Source organism: Octopus sinensis, linkage group LG3, assembly GCF_006345805.1.
Source record: "Octopus sinensis linkage group LG3, ASM634580v1, whole genome shotgun sequence".
Classification (NCBI taxonomy): Eukaryota; Metazoa; Mollusca; class Cephalopoda; order Octopoda; family Octopodidae; genus Octopus; species Octopus sinensis.
Window position 1 is genome coordinate 144,355,364 of NC_042999.1, and position 22,543 is coordinate 144,377,906.

A 22,543-nucleotide genomic window follows, 5' to 3' on the forward strand; every position below is an offset into this window, starting at 1 on the left:
GTGTAGTCTTTCATCATACATCTACTCAGTCACAGCTGATCTTGAACTAAACAACAGCTTAGTCAGAACAGCCTGATACCTACTCCTTTTGGTAACTAACAGATGTAAAGAAAACTGAGGTAGAAAATAAAACAGAAGACAAATTTTAAATGATATAAAAAGTCAATTGCAAATAATTAAAAGATAATAGATATCATAGGACAAGCAGCATATTTTATTTTTCAGTCTTTTGAAAATTTTGTATTTAATCCAATGATTAGCTAAAAAAATTTACAGAACAAAGGACAGATGATATAAGAAGGTTGTGTTAGTCTTGTATTATTATTGCAAAACAGTAACAAAGTTGTAAAAATGACAAATTGAATGTTCACCATTCCATTAAAAAGGTAATCATTTCTAATTCCCATGAATATACTCCATTCCCATGAATATACTCCATGAATTTCATTATTTCAATTAGCATAATATGACAACATACCTTTACAATACTGCAGTAGTATCAGCACCTCATATACTTTATTAGGAGTGACAGTTATACTGGAATCAACATATTTAATAATATTTTTGTGTCCACTGAGAGTTTTCTAAAAATAGAAAACATAAAAAAATTAAAATTAAATAATTTTTTTAAAGTGAATTTTTACAGATTTTAAAATAACTCAGATTAGATTATAAGTGTATGTTGTTAGGTTATAAGTCAATAGGTTATTATGAGACAAAATGTAAGATTATAGTAACTCATATTAGTTTAAGCTAAGTAGTGTAGTTAGGCTATGTAGTCAGCATGTTCTAAAATTAGATTCCATATATTGTTATACAATTGCCCAAATGCTACATTATAGTCCTTCACAATATTTACCAGGTGTGGCATATGCATTTATCCAATTCAGCAGCTTCATTGTTTTTGTTGTGAGGACCAGTGGAGATGAAAAACTACCTTATATGGGAAACATGTAAGAGTTGGTAACAAAGAGAATATCAAATTATAGAAAATTGTGCTTCAACATATTTCAACTAATCATGTGTGTATCTTTCTCTAGGTAACTGCTTCTATCCTCATTCCTGTTAACTCTTGCTCTTTTTCTTTCCCCTCTCTCCCTCTTTGGTTGGGTAACCATGAACCTCCTCTACAGCAAGACATCTATTTCTGCCTCTGTCACATTCTAATCTCTAATTATCTGACATAAGATCACCTCCTCCAATGCCCCCTTCCCTCTCAAAGACTCTGTCTTGGAAAGTCATTTGGTGTCCATGCCAATGCAGGTGCCACTTAAAAAGCACCCAGTTTACACTGTAAAGTGGTTCGGCATTTGGAAGGGCATACAGTTGTAAAAACCATGCCAAAACTGACCTTACCTGTGCAAGTGCCATGTAAAAAGCACTCAACCCACTCTATGGAGTGGTTGGTGTCAGAAAGGGCATCCAGTCATAAAAACCATGCCAAAAAACATTCAGAAGCATGGCACAGGCTCCCGTCTGGCCAGCTCCTGTCAAACCATCCAGCCCATGCCAGCAAGGAAGGAGGACATCAAATGAGGATGATGATGTATGCATGCAAAAATGATTATAATAATGATAAATCTAACATATTAATTACATTTTTACTACAATTATCAATAACTGGATGCCTTTCATAATGCCAACTGTCAGTGTTTAGCACTGCTTTCCAAACTTAAAGCCATATCCATTATTGCAGGTTTTTCCAACCCATTTCACCTTATCTAACCCTTAATGTATTAGGAACAATTTTCTTAGAAGATGAACATTTGAAAATTCCCAATGTCATAGACCCAATTTACCTTCTGCATCTGTTAATATAGACATTTACAACCACCCTCAAGTAAATAGCTTTGTAATCTTCTCAGGTGATCTGAGCATAAAAAATGGGTAATAGAGAGAAAAACATTCACCAAAAGTAAGATGCAGGCATGGCTGTACAATAAAGAAATTTGCTTCAAAACAAAGTGGCTTAGACTTCTTTCCCACCGAATGAACGCTGTCAGCTGGTATTCTCTACTGAAGATGCAAGTTAATCAAAATCTTGTTGGTGAAATTTGGTAAACATGGCCAGCCATGAGCTGCTCATTATTCAAAGGTGTGGGAGAAATAATACCTTACTTGGAGAAAAGTGAGAGTTGACAACAAAAAGAACATCTGACTACATAAAAATTTGACTAATCCAAACATGAAAAAGTGGACATTAAAATGGTGGTGATGCACATACAAGGGGGTATCCAAAAGAAACTGGAAACATTTTCTTTGTATGGGACAAGCCTGTTGTAGTTAAGGCTTCTGCTATTAGAAGCCACTTGACACCACCCTCAGGCATCAGTCTGCCAGCCAGCATCGTCAAGTGATGTCATACTGCCACATGATGCATTTTTGCTACTCCCCAGTTTGGTGATTTTTGCAATGGCTGAAATGAAAGAACAGCATGCATCCATGAAATTCTGTTTTCTGCTAGGGAAAACAGCAGCCAAAACAGCTGTCATGCTTCAAGCAACTTACAAGGATGCTGCCATGAGCAAAACAAGTTTACAAGTGGCTTTCACGCTTTAGGAAAGGTCACTTGTCACTTGAAGACCAACCTTGTTAAGGGCAACCATCGATCTCCCAAACAAATGAAAACATCACAAAAATTCATGGACTGTTGCTGAACAATTGATGAGCTTGTTGATATGACTGGTGTAACCTGGAGCTTCTGCCAATGAATTTCAAGTGAGGAAATGTGAATGAAAAGAGTTGCAGCAAAATTTATGCCTTGCTTGCTTTTGGAAGATCAAAAGCAGTCATGATTGAATGCATGTCATGAACTGAAAGAACAGTTGGAAGTTGATCTGGACCTTTTTCCAAAGATCATCATTGGTGATAAAAGCTGGTGCTACAGCTACAACCTGGAAACAAAGCAACAATCAAGCTAATGGAAGTATTCAATGTCACTATGCCCCACAAAAAGTGCATCAAGTGAAGTCCAATGTCATGATGATGCTGATTTGTTATATCGATGCAAAAGGAATTGTCCACACAGAATTTGTTCCTTCTGGTCAAATGCTAATCAGACATTTTACTTATCAGTTCTGAAGCATTTATGAGACGTGGTCAGACAAAGACACCCTGACCTGTGGCAAAGTGGAGAATGGTGGTTTCATCATGACAATGTGCCTGCACATACTACCTTGAGTGCCAAAAATGGCATGGCCTCGCTTACCCACCCTCCCTATTTGCCCAATCTTGCTCCCTGTGACTTTTTTCTGTTCCCCCAAATGAAAAAGTCCTTAAAGGAAAACACTTTGCAGATATGGAAGAGGTAAAGAAAAAACAACAACAGAGGCATTAAAAGGCATCACTTTGCAAGAGTTCCAGCACTGTTTTGAACAGTGGAAAGTGTGTCTGGACTAATGTATTGCTTCATATGGAGAATACTTTGAAGGTGATAAAAATGTAAACATGTAAAACTAAGTGAATAAAATAATATTGCAAAATTCCAGTTTCTTTTGGGTATCCGCTTGTAAGTTATTGAAGTACTAACACAAGCAATCATCTGACGATGATGATTAACATGATATTAATCATTTATTCTTCAAAGCCACCAATAACATTATCATGTAAAACATTAACAAAATCATCCCCAACAATTACTCTCATGATAATAAAACAACAATGAATCAATGACATTTTCAGTTATTAATTCAATATTTTCTAAATAATTTACATTTGTACCTTTTACCGAAGAAATTAAATTTAATTAAATTTAATTTGTTTCATCCTATTATCTGTGCCAGAATAACTGCAAGGTTTTACTCAAGATTTCAAATAGTATAAAGTAACATGTTTTTTAAAAAAATTTACATGTATTCCTAGATTTTGGAAAGGCTAAAACATTTTTGAAGAAAACCATTTTTAAAAATAGTGGCATTTTATCCAAACTAGTTCAAAGCTATTATTTATTGTATAAATGTAATAAACTTTTCTTCCAGTTTGTTCCATATATATATATATATATATATATATATATATATATATAGGGGTTTTTTCAATGGCGGCCCATTTTCGCGGGGTTCCACTATTTCCCTTCTCTCTCTCCCTCTTTTACGTTGTCTGCCATCCCCCCTCTTCCTTGCTAAGAGCATTTTTAAGCCAGCCCGTCATATTCCCGGTGCACCCGCCCTGCCCACCCCCACCACCAATACCGGATATCTCTATATTTTTGCTCCATCTATACCGGATGTCGCTTCTCCCACCACCATTATAGGTGTTACTCTTCGAACCCCCCTCTTCAATACGCTATTTGACCATGCATTACCCCTCTCTTGATATCCTACGTTCTACTTGCCTAGAACTGTCATCATTTCTCTGAACCACCCCTCCCCACTGGTGCTCCCCTATATTTCTCCCCCCCCCCACATAAAAAGCACCATCCGAACGTGGCCGATGCCAGACCCCTCTGGCACCTGTGCAGGTGGCACGTAAAAAACACCCACTACACTCGCGGAGTGGTTGGCGTTAGGAAGGGCATCCAGCTGTAGAACACTGCCAGACTAGACTGGAGCCTGGGGCAGTCCCGAGCTCCCCAGACCCCGGTCGAAACCGTCCAACCCGTGCTAGCGCGGAAAACGGACGTTAAATGATGATGATGATGATGATGATATATATATATATATATATATATTATATATATATATATATATATATATATTGTAGTGGGGGAGGTTGTTCTGAAGCAAAGCTGCAAGTATAAGAATAGGCTGGGCAAAGTTCAGAAAGCTTCTACTTCTGTTAGTAATAAAGGGCCTCTTCCTAGTGTGAAAGGAAAATTGTATGATGCCTGTGTATGAACAGCTATGCTACATGACAGTGAGAAATGGATTGTGACTACTGAGCATATGTGAAGGCTTGAAAGAACTGAAGCCAGTATGCTCCACTGGGTGGGTAATGTCAGTGTGCATCTTCAACAGAGTTTAAGTGATTTGAGAAGCATTGGATGTAGTGCACAAGAGAGAAGACTGCGCTGATACAGTCATGTAATGCATATGAATGAAGACAGTGGCATCAAGAGGTGCCAATCTTTAATTGTAGAAAGAACATGTAGAAGGGGTAGACCCAGGAGGACATGGGACGAAGTGGTAAGAAAGGATCTTCAGACATTGGCCCACACAGAAAGGATGACAAGGGACTGAGACAACCGGTTGTTTGCTATGCTGGAGAAAACACGCCAATCTAAGTAAAATCATGGATGTCCATGCACACAGGCTTATCCCCTGCATCCCTCTTCAGCTGAGCATTCCTAATTTTGCTGGGTGCTGGTGCAACATAAAAAGCACTCATACCAGTGCCACATAAATGCACCCAGTACACCCTGTAAAGTGGTTGGCATTAGGAAGGGCATCCAGCTGTAGAAACCATACCAAAACAGACATGAAACCTGGGCAACTCTTCAGCTGGCCAGCTCCTGTCAAACCGTCCAACCCATGCAAGCATGGAAGACAAACAATGATGGTGATGAGACACACACACTACTGGTTTTATGTATGTGAAGGTGCATGGCCTAGTAGTTATGGTATTTCACTCACGACTAGAAAATCATAGTTTCAATTCCCAGACCAGTTGTATTTTGTGTTCTTGAGCAAAACTCTTCATTTCATGTTGCTCCAGACCACTCAGTTGTAAATGAGTAACCCTGTGGCAGACTGGCATTCTATTCAAGGACAATGCTGACCTACCCACCTAGTTAGTGGGAAGGTATCATTCAAAAGTTACTACAACGCGAGAAAGTGCATTGTGACTAGCAATATACAGCAGCATCCAATAGTCTGGTTGATACAGTGGTATATATAAGAATAATATAACACAAGGCTGGAGGATATTAAGCTTTAATAGTAGATCAAAATACTTGTTTCTGCACTGCACACCAGCTTTAAGTTGCTGGGTTTATGTCCATATAATCTTGTATAATAGTATATGAATATAAACTCAGCAACTTAAAGCTGGTATGCAGTGCAGAAACGAATGTTGTGATCTACTATTAAAGCCCAATATCCTCTATCCTCATGTTATATTATTCTTATATTAGTCTTATGTAAAGAAAAGTTTCACATCAGTATCCAGCCCTGGAAGATATCCTGCTGTAGGATAACATGTGGTGGCCAAATAACGGCATAAGAGCTTTTAAGTGCACATTAGGTTTTTACACAAATTATATTTTATTTATATATATGTATGTATATATATATCTATCTATCTATCTATCTATCTATCTATCTATCTATCTATCTATCTATCTATCTATATATATATATATATATATATATATATATATAATATATATATATATATATATATATACACACACACACACACACACACACACACACACACACCACTGGAATTGTTTTCAACTTCCATAAAAACCAAAAACATAAACAGCTAAATTTAAAATTTTTTAAAATTTCTTTCATTTCTAACTCAGAGAATACTCACCGCAATTTGAATCTCTCTCTTACAAACTGCCAAGTCTTGTTCATTATTGACATACATACGTTTAAGGGCATACTTTTGGCCATTTTGGGCACGAGCCAGAAAGACTATTGCAAAACCACCTGAAAGAATTGAAAGAAAATACAAAAATGTTATACAAAATAGATATCAAAACAAAGTTTGAGAAAGAAATAAAAGAAAAAATGCTCAAGGTTACTTTTAATTAAAGAAATCTATTCAACAAGATCACACTTCTTGGGTTAAATTAGTAAATAAGGCAAATAGACAGGTCAGGCAAAGCCTTGATGAATAGTTAAATGTTAATAGTGTAGAAACATTAGTGCCATTAACACTCATTGTGATCATTACTATTTCTGTGGAAAATGTAGAAGCTAAGCTTCTGTTGAACGAAGTCCAGTAAGTCAGTGCCATTTCAATTTACTGGTGATACTAAATATACTTTGAAAAACATGAAATTTACACAATATAATTTTCCCTGTCACATAGATCTATGTCAAATAATAATAATGATAATAATCAATATTATTACCATCATCATCATCATTGAGACTGTGGATACGCTAAATCAATTACAAATTCCTATACAAAACATTTTGAAGATAGTTTTGTCTACATTCTGAGTTCATATTTCAGTAACAACTTTGTTTTTCATCCTTGTAGTGTTGGTAAAATAATACCAGTAATATACATTTTTCACCATGTATCTTCTACCAGTCAGAAAAGAGCAATGCTGGGGACCTAGCAACTGGAATGTGATCAGGCATTCACCACATGCCACCAATTAGACAATGCAATAATTGAAAACTCCACTTGAGCAATATAAAGCAGACTAGTGGTGGACAAGAACAATAATATCCTCAGGAAAACTCTAGGCATCAATGAGGACAAACTGGCTGATGTGTTGTGGGGGATTTACAAGCCAAGGATAACTATGGATAACTTCTAGAAATCCTTGACCTGGCAACAGTACCAAAGGATATTACTGATTGAAGATAACAGGCACAGAAATGCCATGAAGCAGAAATGTCGAAGATGCATGCAGAGCAATCAAACTGTACTGCATACAGTGCCCAAGCATTACTGATTTGTGGAGTTGTGGCAAATAGCTGTTGTTACATATAGGTCACATACGGCTATTGGGCAAGATCATCCTGAAGATCATGCCACTGCTTTCTTTTAATAAAACTGGGCAAGAGGTTTTTCTCTAGCTGATGGCTATGGCAAATTAGTTTACATGGTGTATAAAACTTTACACATTAAAGTAAAACATGTTTCTCTTTGATCAAGCCTTCATTGACTTTTTCAAATTTCATCTGGAAAAGACAGTGAAGGTAGCAAAGGAAGTACTCTCCTCCAGTAAGCTTTTCAAAATAAGGGTGACTGTGACAAAACTGGTTAAAGTGAATGGTACTCTAAGTATGTATTTGTAGATTGGAGAACAACAGTTAGGCAGGGGCTTGTTTCCTTGGTAATCAGTGTGATTTTGGATATGTGGGGTTCTTTGACTGGCACTAGCTGGGAGACTCATTTATATCAAGAGGATTGCATTATTCATGTATTCATATACTTTGTATATGAGTACTTCCCATTTCATTCCTCCCCTCCACCTTTCCTCCCTCATCAGTGACTTTTGTACACCCCAACAAATTGTAACCCATTTTGTAACTTTCCTTTCATTTGATGCCTCTGTGGCAAATAGATGAAATCACTATCATTATCATTTCACCACAACCACAACACTACTACTATTATAATTACATTTGTTGAAGCAATAGCACCTGAACATTTCATTTTCAGACTTACTTTTTTTGTGTGGTTGTTTTTTTTCTGTAAAGCTACATAACAGTTCCCTTAAAATAAAATTAACTGTTTAAAACAGAGAGTCAGTGACAAAATGCTCAACCATGGAACTAGTAGATGACAAATGGCAAAGCACCACTATTTTAGTCTTGCAGTATTTAGTTCTGGTCACACCAGAATTGACTTCCATTTCTCTAGTTTTGATAAAATAACAATGAAGTATTGAAACCAATCTAGTAGAGGATATCTTTCCCCGACAAATCATTGGCTTTATCTCAATGTGATGAGTTATAATTTAGAAACATTCATCTCTATTGTCAACTAATAGATTAACACACTGCATAGTAAGCATCTCCCATATGGTTCATATCAATAGCATGTTGGTTTGCAAACAACTAAAATTCCCATATGTCACTTTTTTTATTATTGTCATTATGTCCCATATTTTTGAAAACAATAGTATTGTCAGTTATAAGTTTCCAATGAAGCAATCACAAGTTTACTGCATTTCCAATAGTTCAAGTGACAAGATAATGCCTGTGCAACTTGGGCAGAAAAAAATACAAAGTATTAGTTTGAATGTTCTGGTTTATCAGTTTCCTCACCAATGTCAACATTTTTCACTACTATACATGAGTGAAAGATATACACATCTTGTGTGTGTGTGTGTGTGTGTGTGTGTGTGTGTGTGTGTGTATGTGTGTGCACGCGCGCGCATGCATACATATATATATACACACACAAGGTTCCACAAAGTTTCCATCAAACAAATTTTGTTCACAACTCACAGCTACAGTAGAAGGCCAAGATTTCAGTCAAAATCACAACAGAATCAACATAAATGTAAATCACCTCTGTGCTGGAATCTACCTATGAGGAGATGAGTTAAAAAGAAAGTTCTTTAAACATGATACGAGTGTAGCACTGAAGAACAAGCCATTAAGCCACTTGCCCTTAACAATCACAGAATCAGAACATCTATGATTTTACATTAGAAACTCATAAGTTAAGTGTTACCACTGATATGATCAGTCTTAATTCATTTGTACTGCATTCCAGACAATAGTAGCTATCAATCTTTATATTGTAGAGAAAATAATAAAATGACTGAGTATTGATTGACTCAATAAACAAAGTTAAGAGTTCTATATAAGGTGATATTTTTCTAACTTCCTAAAGTGTTTACTCTGATGAAGGAAAGTTCTCATCAAAACATCAGCTATTCAGACAGGAACAGTAGATTCAAAACTATTGAATTTTTTTATCATTTTAACTTTAATCTTCATATCATTCCTGTTCTCTCCTAACTTTCCCTCTCATAGAGTAGCATTGAACGTCAATACTATAAGACATGACTGTATTCCTCACAATTTCATTTATTCACCCTCTTTATCTATTTATGTTTTAAAAATAATTCAGTCACAAATCTATTGTATTTGAAGTGTCTTCTGGTAATCAATATCTTAAACAAAATTTATACTTAACAAATTGGATTTCAATGTTAGTTTACATGAATCAAATCAATTTTTATCTTTGATAATTTGTTTCTTAGATATATTTAAAATGTTCACACATATAATACATAATTTTACAATAACAGATGGAAGAACGTACATTTCAGACCACATGGAAACCCATGAGAGCTTTAGTTTGCCATAGTGTTTTTAGAGCAAGTTAGCTCTGTACAGACCAGGCCTCTTCAAACTAAACCTGTGACAGTAATTACTGCTCAGCACTGAGATGTGCATCACTATGGTACTTTTCTTACAAAACAGGCAGACTAGGTCACTGAGATCTAAATATTTTAGCTGGTAATCCACAGCCATCTACATCTGCAATGTAAACCACCAAATTGTATGTACATATTGGTAAATTTAAAATAATTTAGTTCTTTTTTTACTATTGCAAAATAATAATTACTGAATTTGTTTTTTAAGCTTAAAAATGGCTTTTATTTAACCAGGTCTTATTGCAAACTGCATTCATAAAGTGTCCACAATATACAGTAAACATTACCAAACTGTATTTGTAAATTTAGATTACTTCTTTTATTTACTGTACTGTATTAAAAAAATTAAAAAATTATTTGTTTGTAAGCTTAAAATAGGTTTTTATTAACCATGTATTATTGAAAAACATTCATAAATCAAGTACAGAACTGGGAATGGTTATTATCGGATTAACCTAGAGACAAGTAAATTCAGCCTAGCCTTGCCTAGAGACAAGTTAATTTGACTTAAGTCATTTTTCGACTTAAGTCGTGTCTCCTGAAACCAATTAACGATATAGGGTGAGGTATGCCTATACATTTGTTTTGTGTACAAATAATTTTTAAAATATAATTGTAACTGTGTATATAACTTGTAAATGTTTATGACTGAGACAATCAACACATCTCACCTGCAATGTATAAATTTTTCCAAAAGAAAAAGAAATGACTTTATGCAACTACAGTTAATTAAAATTACAAGAAAGCTAACAGTGGGCTCTTAGATATTGCCAAAAATATGGTACAAGTGAATTGAGAGACCCCATATTCACTCATATCAATTTATTTCATGAGAGATGCTTTACTAATTTTTAAATTACTGGATACATTTCATCCTGTTAATGCTCAAAAATGAACAAGACTGAAGGGTTTCTCTCTACAGCAGAACACATTAAAAATAAATAAATAAAATAACAGCAAAGTATGGCACTGAGAAGTAATCATTGTTTTTTAATTAAACAATGAAGTAATGAATCAGGAGTTAGAGGGTCACTGCCCAAGGACACAAAAGAATGCTTACAGCAAGCTCTGATCTCACATGATAAAACAGGAATATGATACCAACACATCAAATCTAGGCCAAGCCAAACCAAATCACTTTAAAATGTTAGATATGAAAGTCTAATAACTACTAAAATATTTTTAGTTTTGAAAATAAATGTGTGTGTGTGTATTCACACACACAAACATACATACACACATATGTATACATATAAACACACAAAATGTGACTTTTTTGAAGCTAAAAGCATTTCAGTATTTACAATAATCTTAGATTTTTATGTATAACCCTTGTCAAGCTCTATGATGTATATGTACATATATCATAATGGGTTGGCTGGGTTGTTACAGTCCAAGTCACTTGTTATTTGGAGTTACTGTCTTTTAGGACAGGTTGAAGGACCATATCTAGTTCATTATATAATATATATAAGGAGAAAGAAGAGTCACGGAAAGACAAGGAGATAAACTAATGCATAGCAAGAGGAAACAGCAAATTAAAAGAGAATAAGATTGATGAAAGTATGTAGTGTTAATTGTTTTGTACAAGATGTTTGGGATAAATTTGACAATTTTTAAAGTCTCCTTTTGTTTTTCAGGAACAGCTTGATGTACTGGTGAACAGTCAATGGTGTTGGAAAGCACAAAGATTAAAGCTGTAGTTGAGAAAAAGTTAGTTGTCACAGAGGACAAGAAGCAATCTGAATATCGGAAAAGAGTTACCTGTATGATGATGATTCATGATGGGTATCAAAATGCTGACATCATGACTCTGCTCAATGCTCTGTAAAAGCTGTAAGACATGGCATGGACAGCTGCAACAGAACTACAAAGCCATGGCCAGCAGGAAGGGACACAGCAGGTGTTCTAACTGCATCCACATGCCTGAATTCACCCCACATCTTTTAACAGGGAATTAGGCTCAATTCAGACAGCTATGTGAAGCTGCTGGAAGGCCATGTACGACAGGATTCAACACTTTGGCATACCACTGGAAAGAGTCAAAAGTGGTTATTGGGGAATTCCTATGACTTCACCAGCTCCAATTTCTGGACTCCTAATACTTCCATTTGATATCCCATGGATTACTATGTACAGGGTGCAGTTGAGAAAGACACCAACTGCTCTGCTTGCAACACAAAGGCTGAGCTGATGGCCAAGATCATGGAAGTATTCAAAGACCTTCCCAGGAACACAGTGAGGAACACTGCTAAGTTCTGAAACCATCTTGAGACTGTGGTGGAAGCTGAAGGTGGATACTTTGAATAAGCTGTTATCTCCCAGCCATAACCTAATTGATTTTATTTGATCTTTTAAAAATATTTTTATTTTGTTGGTGGGGCATTGTGCTTTCGTTTCATTTTATGCAAACTGTAAAATTTACCTAGAACATCCTGTACGTTGGTACAGCAAAACACCTATAACAAAATGCAAATTCACATCAACAAATTTAAATTTAACAAGGATTTGTTTCAATCAGACTACACTGTGTTTGAAAGTGCCCAGTAATATCATGAGATTTTCAGATTCATAGCAGTAACTATTACATGAGTTTGCAACATTATTATTACCAGACTATTAATATTATTGAGATAGCAGCACATGCCAACAAAGTGACACTGGAGTGCAAATATATGAAGCCTAATATACCCATCATGGCTACTCACCTGATAAGGGTACACCCGGCATATGCATCACAACCATAGGTGCGTGATATGGTGATCTCATATCACGATAAACAGCACATGACCTTGCAGGGGAAGTCCTAGTTAGAATTTTCTTCAGGTCTTGTAGCCCAGCCCACTCAAAAGGTCCTTGGATGAGAGTTGTTTAAGGATGTTGAACAAAACACCTATGTTACCATAAGTGACTTATTGAAACCCCAAAGAATTCCTCTCAACGCATGGCTATGATGCTCCCCCACAACTTCTGCTCATGATCAGAGATGCACATATCATCAGTCACTAAGAGACATGTTCAAATGGTTATAGTCAAGCAGTTGACAAGCAAATCTAAGGTATTGAACAGAATGTTTACTGTAGCCCATCTTTTATACAAAGACAAAACATGTACATGATAACACTTCAAATCAGTTAAGATCAAAAGCCATGAGAACCACTACCTGGTACTGTGTCAGGGCATCTATTATTATTATTATGGTGGCGGTGAGGGCTGGCGCATCAAATGGCTGCACCAGGCTCCAATCTTGATCTGGCAGAGTTTTTACAGCTGGATGCCCTTCCTAATGCTAATGTCGCCGCCGCCGTAACTTTAGAAGATGTAGCCCTATAGCCTATACAGGAACCATTATTACTATCTTTATTTATGGTTTGAGAAAGTGATCAAGAGTTTTCTGTCTTGAAATAAGAATTAGACACAGCTTGAATAACATGTATAGAAGTGTTGAATGTTAATAAAGATGGTCAATATGAACAAGAATGTTTTCAGATCCTACCCAGTAAAGTAATTTTCTGGAACATGTTAATGTCCATCCTTATAAGTAATTTGTCAATCTCCTTACATAAATCATTGTGTATCACTCCAATTGTGCCAACTACAAATGTGATTGCTAAGCATATTACTTAACTATCATAATGTTTTAGTTCAAATGATAAGTCACTCTAAACTCCTTAGCTTTCAGTCAGCGTCTACACATTATAGTCATCTAGTATTACTATGCTGATAATTAATATGATTTTGTCATCAAGAATGTCAAACTTATGTATTAACTAGAAGTCTGCATGCTAATTTTTCTTAGAATTATTTTTATTATTCATTTTATTTGTTGTTGACTTTGTCATTCATTTCTGCTAGGTCATTCACATTTACAAATAGCTTTGTACCAAAATAAGAAGTCAAGGGCAATGTGGTGAAAGAAATGATACAATGACAGACTAAATGCTCTATAGTAATTAATCAAGTCCCTTTCTTTACTGAAGTTGAAATCCAAACAAGATCAAACTAACCTTTCATCCTTCCAAGACTTATAAAATGAGTACCAGTCAAGTACAAGCCAGGACTGTAGAGTCACAGTTGGAAGCAATTATTGGATTGTCAGGAGCTAGTAAAAATGAGTCAATCCTGACTAAATTGTAATATGTGCTACTTTATAAAAAACAGTCTCCATTTTTGTTGGGTTTTTTTAAGGTTTTATTTTATGCTAAATAGTTTTGTAAATTCTTTAATAATATTAAATGGCCTCATTACAGCCTTTATACTCAAACTTTAACAAGCTAGGGAGCTAAAAAGTAGCCTGATTATCATCCACAGTCAATGTATGTTGTGTAATATCAGGAGTTTCCCGGTGACCCAACAGGTCATGGGTAGACTAGTTACATATAAAAGTTTGTGATATTAAACTGTTGAGTTAACATCAGAGTCAGAAGTTTATATACAATTCCAATGTCCTTGATACTAGCATCAATTATGCTAGTGGGGTGGGAAAGTGGCCAGTATTGACCCCTGCAAGTCTATGTCACATAGACTTGCAGGGGTCAATACACACACACACACACATATACATATATATCATCATCATCAATATCAGTGTTTGAATTATCCTGGTTCTTTATAGATTTTGCATAGCATTTTCATTAAATTGCTTTAAATATTTCTTATTAAAAAGTGGTAATGATACAAAAGAAAAGAGAAATTGTTTTTCAATTGAGAATGTTTTTATTAATTACATTCTTTAATTTTATTTTAGAAATTTTATTTTAGAAATTTTATTTTATTTTTCAAGATGGGGGTTAGTTATTGATGATTCTATGAAGGGCTCATTGATATAAGAAATTTGCTGACCTCTGAATTGTACTGACTATACTCCTTCACCAAAATCTGTAACCTTGGAGCAATAGAGCAGTATTAGAAGTTATAATTTGAAGTTGAATTTGCTTGAGGAAGGTGGGAGACACTAAAATATATACCAGTAATGTATTGATGACAACTTGAGTAATTGTGCCCCTCCCCATTGTGTCAATGTGAAAAAAATTGTTAGTAGAAGACAAAAATGATAGTGTGTTGGACTAATCATTTTATAATAGTTTAGCCTTGTCCAGAATTCAATCCAGCTGAGGTTAACTTTGCCCTGTGAGTACTAGTAATAAAGGCAGTAGACTGGCTGAATCGTTATAGCTTTATAAATAATTGAAACAAATACTACAAGGTACTGTTTTGCATTTTGAGTTCTCAGGCAGGTATAGTGAGCTTGTCTCTGTCTTGATGACAATATGGTGTCTTGTAAAAGTTAGTTAACAGTAAACAAAATGGAAACTATCTTTGTAATTTCTCAAAAAAATTCTATGACAGGTACATAGCACTTATCTAAAAAGTTATCATGAAGTTATTTGTTGATCATATGGCAGAAAGAAGGAAGATTTACACTCTCCATTTCAACTATCAGCCTTGTACCTACGGAAGAAATCATTATTATCTAGAACCCCTTATAAATGTCGATTAGATAACTTGTTTGTCAAGTAACATGTTCTACTTTAAGATTTAATCCTTTGTCAACATTACTAACTTGTGAATTATCCAACTAATGTTTGCCAGTATGTGAGCTTTGACAAATAAACTGTGTGATGTTGCAGTCAACATCAAACTCAGATATTGATCCTTAGCATAAACGACTGAAGACCATGGTGAAACCAGATATCATTATAGTTTCTTAGTCAGAAACACATCAGACATAGAGACAAAAGGTAAAATAGTGACACACTAATCCACTTATCTACAATATAGCTTTATCATCAACAACAATATATCATCAACAACAATACTTGTTTAACACTAATTATATAATGAACAGATCTGCTGTACAACTACATAGATACAGCTACTAGGCCTTCCATAGATATGACAGTATTTAGTATAATACTAATGCTACAATACTGGCTTGTTTGAGGGATACTCAACATACCTCTTTTATTTACCTTTTTTTCAGGTCTTCTACTAAAAACCCCAATCCTTTGAGGTTTGACCTATCTACCTCATCCCAAATTTCCCTTCTGGTCCAAACTTTCGAGTACCCAAACCATCTTTCATCTCTCGCATCCATGCAATAATGTAAAATTTTTCAATGAATATAGTACTAAAAAAGACTATATCAAACTACTACATTCAAATCCACAGTCCACTACTAGCATTTCATTGTGTATTTGAATCCCTACTCAACTGTCAGGAACCATGTAAACTGAGAATATTACTGGGGAATAATTTCTTGGTCAGGACATCATATCTCAAATGCTTCATACAAATAAATTGGAACTAAGTACTAGCCACTAAAAGCTTCTTTTGGCCTATGAGACTCATATGTACACTCATTACAAATTTTAATCTTCAGCAGTGAATTACATCTAGTTCATCCCAAACTTTACTTTGTCCCAGATAACTAATTTATTGAACTTAGCCACCATATCCTTACTTATCTTGATTGTTTTCTACTACTAGCTTAACAGGCACTTTCTGGCACAATCTGTTTATCATTTTTAATTACATGCTAATAAATATAACTGATGTGTTCTAGTGTAAGAGATCATTTTCATCTCAAACCCCCATTTGAGTTATTTTACTCACTTCACCAATGTTTTAGGAAATGGCATAGATCTACACCCCCATTCTTATTTCTACATCACTTGAGTTAATAGGATTTCATCACCCATTAATAGATACCACTAGTTCATGAAATTAACCTGTATACCCACTTCTTTTGCATACACCAACTTCAGAAAACAAACAAAGGAATGAAAGAAGGTAAGTAATATTCAGAAAGATAAAGATGGTACAAAACCATGAAAAGTTACCAATATAACTGAACTGTACTGATTTTTGTGGTTTATTTAATCACAGGTCAGCTCTAATTGAGCTAACTTATGATCAAAGGTGTCCAGCAACCATTCCATTTTTTTAAGGCAGTCCTTTCATTTTTTTTAATTTTTTATATTAAGTAGAGTATAATTTTATAAATATTTGGTTGCTATTTCCAGCAAGTTCAGCAAGCATGTAGAGGTTTTGTTGTTGCGGTTTCATACCAGATGAGTTAAGTTTGGAACTTATCACTGAATATACAGGTAGTTGCTACTATTAAACAGATTTTCTCAATAAAAGCTACAAAGTTAACACTAACAGGAATTAGGAGTTTCAGCTCTGAAAGAGTCTCATGAGAAGATAGACAGGTTTTAGGACAGTTAATTACTGTGAGGCTATGATACTGAACTGCAGATCACATGATTATGAGGTCTATTTTTATTAGAGTGACTGTGCTATACTCTTAGGCAAAGTACACACTTTGCTTGCCCCACCTTGTTTAGCTGCCAATACTTTCCATTCTATTTCATGATTGATTAATCAGCCCTAGAAGAGTATTCAGCTTTAATTACTAATACAATTAGGAACATGTCCAAAAATTTCCCACTCATTCATGTATGGCAAAATAATGTAACATAGAAAGAAGACAAAAAAACTGTAGAATGATGGAATAGCAATAACATGGGCACTGATGGGTGATAGATACAGCTTACCTCTTGGTAAGCTTGTGGCTCTTACTGTCTCAATCTTGTTTATAAAGTTTGAATATATCCTTATAATAAAATCTAAGCAGTTAATTAAAGAGTAAATGTGTTTTACATAAATATCAGTTACACAATAACAAAGCTAAAAAAACAAGGTAGATCAGAAATGGTTATGTCTTTTAAACAAAGTAAATGGATATACAGGAGAAGAAGGCTGAATTCATTTCAATAAGTGATAAAAAAAAGTCTTCAATGGTGCCACATTGACCCTAATATAAAGTAAAAATGTAAATATCTTCAAAACCAAAAAGGATAATATAATTTTCAGTTTTAAAGTATCAAGTTGATGTAAGATGGGCCCCAGACAATATAAGATTTTGATCTATCGCCAGTAGTGCAATCTGATAGCTTTCTCAACAGCTTAATGAAATTATATGTACAATCCAAATCCAGAATGAAATACCCATTGCGAATTTGAACCCAAGCCCTAAGAGCTGTTAATCCAATAATCTTCCATTGTGCCCTGTTATGGGACATTACTAAAACTGTGTCATGATATTTGTAAATAGCAAACAATCAACTGATTCAAAACTAACATATCTCAAGCAATGATTTGATAAGAAAAATAGTGAAGACTTGTCATTAAAAATAATGAGAAGGAAAATGCTCTGTTAAAAATATTTTCAATCATCAACTTTAGAAAAGGTTAAAACACTTAGGGAATCTCAACATTTCAAATCAACAACCTAAAACAGATATTAAGTCACATTAATAAAAATGTTATGCTTTACACACACACACACAGAGCAATGATGCTTCAAGTGAAATAGTTGAGAAATGATACATAAATTATTTTCAACTTAATACTATCTCGTAAGTAAACAGACATCAAGATTTGTAAGCAGGAAGAATACAGATTTGACTGCAGCACAGTTTCAACTCAAAATTACCATAAAGCAAGAAGTGTCTAGATTACCCACTGCACCAAAATAATAGCTTTGGCACAAATACAATTGTTCAAGCTAAGAAAGTAAATCCTTTCCAAATCATAAGACAATTTGAAAGTGGACATCTTCAGTTTTCATTGAATTTACCATATGAGAAAAACATATCCTCCATGATGAAATGCTGCTAATGCTTATAGCTGTGATGTATGCACTTTCAATATCTACTCAGTGTTAAGTAGCCTCAACCATTAAGAGATACATGGAAATATCTCATAGCCATTAATAACTCATTAGGTCACCAACTAAGGCTTCATTCTGCTAGGCTGAGTCCAGAGTAAAATCAGCTTAGCAGGCCAGTTATTTAGAAGTTATTCAGAACAGCAATCACAAGTATATAAGAGTAGTGAAATAACACAAATGAAAATTGAAGCCATGGTGCAAATTTGGCCTACCAGGATCTTATCACTTTATAGCATACACACACATATATATATATATATCCCCTATTATATTGGGAAGTACCATTGTATTTATCTTTGTTCATTTTTAAAGACAATAAATGATTAAAAAACACTTTCTTTCCAGAATATAATGTCAGATCGTTGCAGTTGTACTCATGTCAATATTTAATTTCTGCACTGCAAGATGAAATACTTGTGGCACCTGTACCTTACATCTATATATTTAAGTGGACTATACAACAATATGTATAATTCATTCGAATATGATAATTCAATAAGTTACCACTCAGAGTTTCTGCTTTTGTGTGTCCATAAGCTTCAACAAATGCACAAAGAAAAGACACTCAGAATTGCAACTGAGTTAATCATTAGCCTCAGACAAATATGTACAGAGTTCTTTTACTACTGTTTGTATATCCAAACATGTGCATGTGTGAGCATTATTCTTATATTCTTTAGACTGACAGATATATAGACAACAGACAGACATATAACTGAGAGACAGATGATAGACAGACATATATACATTATCATGGCCACAACAAAGTAGCAATAATTGATTTGCTGATCCTAAAGCCAATATCAGGTGAATTCTCTATAAACTTGTTGGTTGTGACTCTCACCTAAAATATCCTACCTCTTTCCCACAATAATTATAAACAGAGCAAAATACTAAAATTCAATTATATTTTGGAACATTCTTCCAATACCAGAATAGTTTAGTTTCAAATAACAAAGTCAAAAAATACATTTTTCTTTTGAAGAATTTGGGGCTGGAGAGAAAAAGTACTACAAGGTATTGTTTTATACTTTGAAAAATGGGGTAGGGATAAAGAAACCTCAAACCACTCCACCATACTATACATCCTATTAAGGAATGCATGGCAATGGAATCTGATACGGAAACATTTCAGTTCGAAGCCAGAAGTGCTCACTACTAAGTCAACTTCCTGGTTTACTTTTAAATATTGATTTAAAACTTTGTATTTTTTGGTTTCTTTCTTTTCCTTTTTTCAAAGAGAAATATATTCACTGTCTTGCTCTGCTTCACCCTCATTCTTGTTTCTTTTTCCTTACTCCACTCCCACTCTCTCTTCTTTTTGATTTCTTGCTCTCAACACTTCTCTCTCATATATACTTATGAGAGTAAACACGGTTCACTCACCTCTTTTTTTATGGTTCTTTACCTCCCTCTTACTATCATTCCTTCTACCATAACTTTGTTTCTTTCCACTCTCTTCTTACCATTTTGTATTCCTTACTCTTTATTATTTCTCCCTTGCCTAAAAACAATTCTTTTACAACAAATTTCCCCTGACTTAAGTTTACAAACCAAACAGATAAGAAACTCCAAAATATTGCTGTGCTTTCTGTTCCAGATTTCCAGTCACCCATATGCCTAATTTAAGAGAACAATTAAGGCTGATAAGTAAATATGGGCATGGAGTTATCAAGGGATTTGTAGCAATAATAAGAATTTCTTACACAAATGCAGTTGAATTTTAGCATCTCATTACTTAACTGGCATTTATTTTATAAAAATAATTTAATTTAGGCTCAAGACCAGCAGTTTTGAAGTGAGAGAGTTAGTCGATACCAATAACCTAAGAAGGAAGAAAGGCAAAGCAACCTCTGTTGGATTCAAACTCAGAACATAAAGAGACAAAATAAATATTGATGCTCTAACAATCCAGCAACCAACACAATGATAATAATATATATTGTTGCTATTATGCAAAAGTATCACAAGTCCAAAACGTTCCTTTTTCAGAAAATGAAAAAATAGTTTCACCATTCCATAATAAAAGTGTTGTGCTACATTTTGACAATTTTTGATATCTTGGTATCTGAAGCAGCTGAAGATATGATAGTTTAACCAAAAGAACCGGCTATTGCAAGCAAAAATAAATATTGGAAAAAACACATTTGGCCAAATTTGGACATACAACAGTTTAACATAATAGTAACAATATGTACAAGACCTTAAATTAGTGGGAGGCACAGCCAATTATATTAATCTGAGTATTTCACAGGTACTTATAGACCACAAACTCAACCTCAGCAGGATTGTTAAAAACAATAACTAAAAATCCCTAAATTATAATCTTATTTGTAGATAACCATAAATTGGTGAGATTGTAGTCAATTAAAACAACACTAATACTTAACACTAATACATATTTTATTTGCATAAGAAGCACAAAAGGTAAAACTGGAATTTGAACTCGCAACAGACTGATAATTTGCTTATTTTACCAATCAGTCAATCTCCAAGTTGCTGCCAGTTCACATGAGATTAAAGGTATGTCAGAACTTCTTTCTTTTCTCTTCTATTATTTGAAACCTGGACTTTATATCTATAAAATCATAATATTAACCTTTTCGTTACTGTATTTATTTTGAGATGCTCTGTGTTTCTTTCAATTACTTTAAATATAACAAAGAATTTAGCAAAATAACTTAGTTATCATTCAGCTAGTGTTAAGAACATAAATTGTGACTAAGGTTTGGTGGAAGATTTTAATTCAAAACTTATGAAAATAAGACATTTGAACTTGGAGCCAGAGCCGGTTTCGGCCGGGTTGGTAACAAAAGGGTTAAATAGAAGACACACTGAAACCTGTATTTGCAGATGGAGTTAGATTTTGTAAGATTCAGGTAGTTATATAAGTGGAAATAGCCAATCCTAAATTTATCATATATAAACATTAAGTTTAGATAGACAGTCCTTTCTTTTTCCTTCCCTTCTATTATTAATATATAATATCCATCAATTTACATTGTCATGCTATATGAATAATGACCTTTTTTTTTCTTTTTGAATGAAAATGAAAATAACCAATTCTATATTTATCAATGACAACAGAAAGAAACTCTTTCTAGCATCACTGGAGGTTATAAATTTCATAACAACATTTCTGTTATCAGCTCCTATGAAGTAAACTAAAATTGAGACATTTTGCTTTAGATCTTGTCATGATCAATTTAGCTGTCCTTGTGCCAATCTACCGAGACCATTAATTGATGCAAAGTTAAAAATGATTTTTATAAAGAGCAGTTAAGTTTTTCTTTTATTTTTCTCTAGGAAGAAGACAAAAGGGAAAACAAGTGTAGAATTGAACCAAGTATATTGCTGGTATTTATATTGATAGTGAAATAAAAGGATCAAGTCAATTGTGGCATTATTTAAATGCAAAATTTTAGGGTACCACACTTAAGCCAACAATATATTTTATTTGGAGCTCTACTACATGTGCCAAATTCCACAAACCTAGATATATGAATAATATCTGAAATTTACTATTTTTTCAAATGTTTTAGTGCAATGTAGCATGAAATCAATGAATCCAAAGCTTTCTTTGAAATAGCTATAAAAAAATTAATCATAAACTTTCCTATATATATATATACATATATCATTTTCAATCTATCAGAATAAATGATACTGATGTAGAAGCATACAGCTAAGCTTTATGGACAAGAAGTATAATGTTTACTGAATTGACTATTGTACTATTTATAAGTTGTACATACATCACCCTGGATCCGGCCCACATATTC

General features: G+C 34.2%; 1 protein-coding gene across 5 annotated transcripts in view; it reads right to left on the reverse strand.

Moving 5' to 3' along the window:
• Nucleotides 1–22,543, reverse strand: part of LOC115209693 (BMP-2-inducible protein kinase) — a 157,668-nt gene that overhangs the window by 89,270 nt on the left and 45,855 nt on the right. For all 5 annotated transcript variants that reach the window (XM_029778177.2, XM_036501452.1, XM_029778179.2 and 2 more), the window contains exons 2-3: nt 6,478–6,596; nt 479–584 (exon numbers count right to left, since the gene is read on the reverse strand). In XM_029778177.2, the coding sequence (XP_029634037.1) occupies nt 479–584; nt 6,478–6,596 (225 nt within the window). The remainder of the gene's footprint in view (nt 1–478; nt 585–6,477; nt 6,597–22,543) is intronic.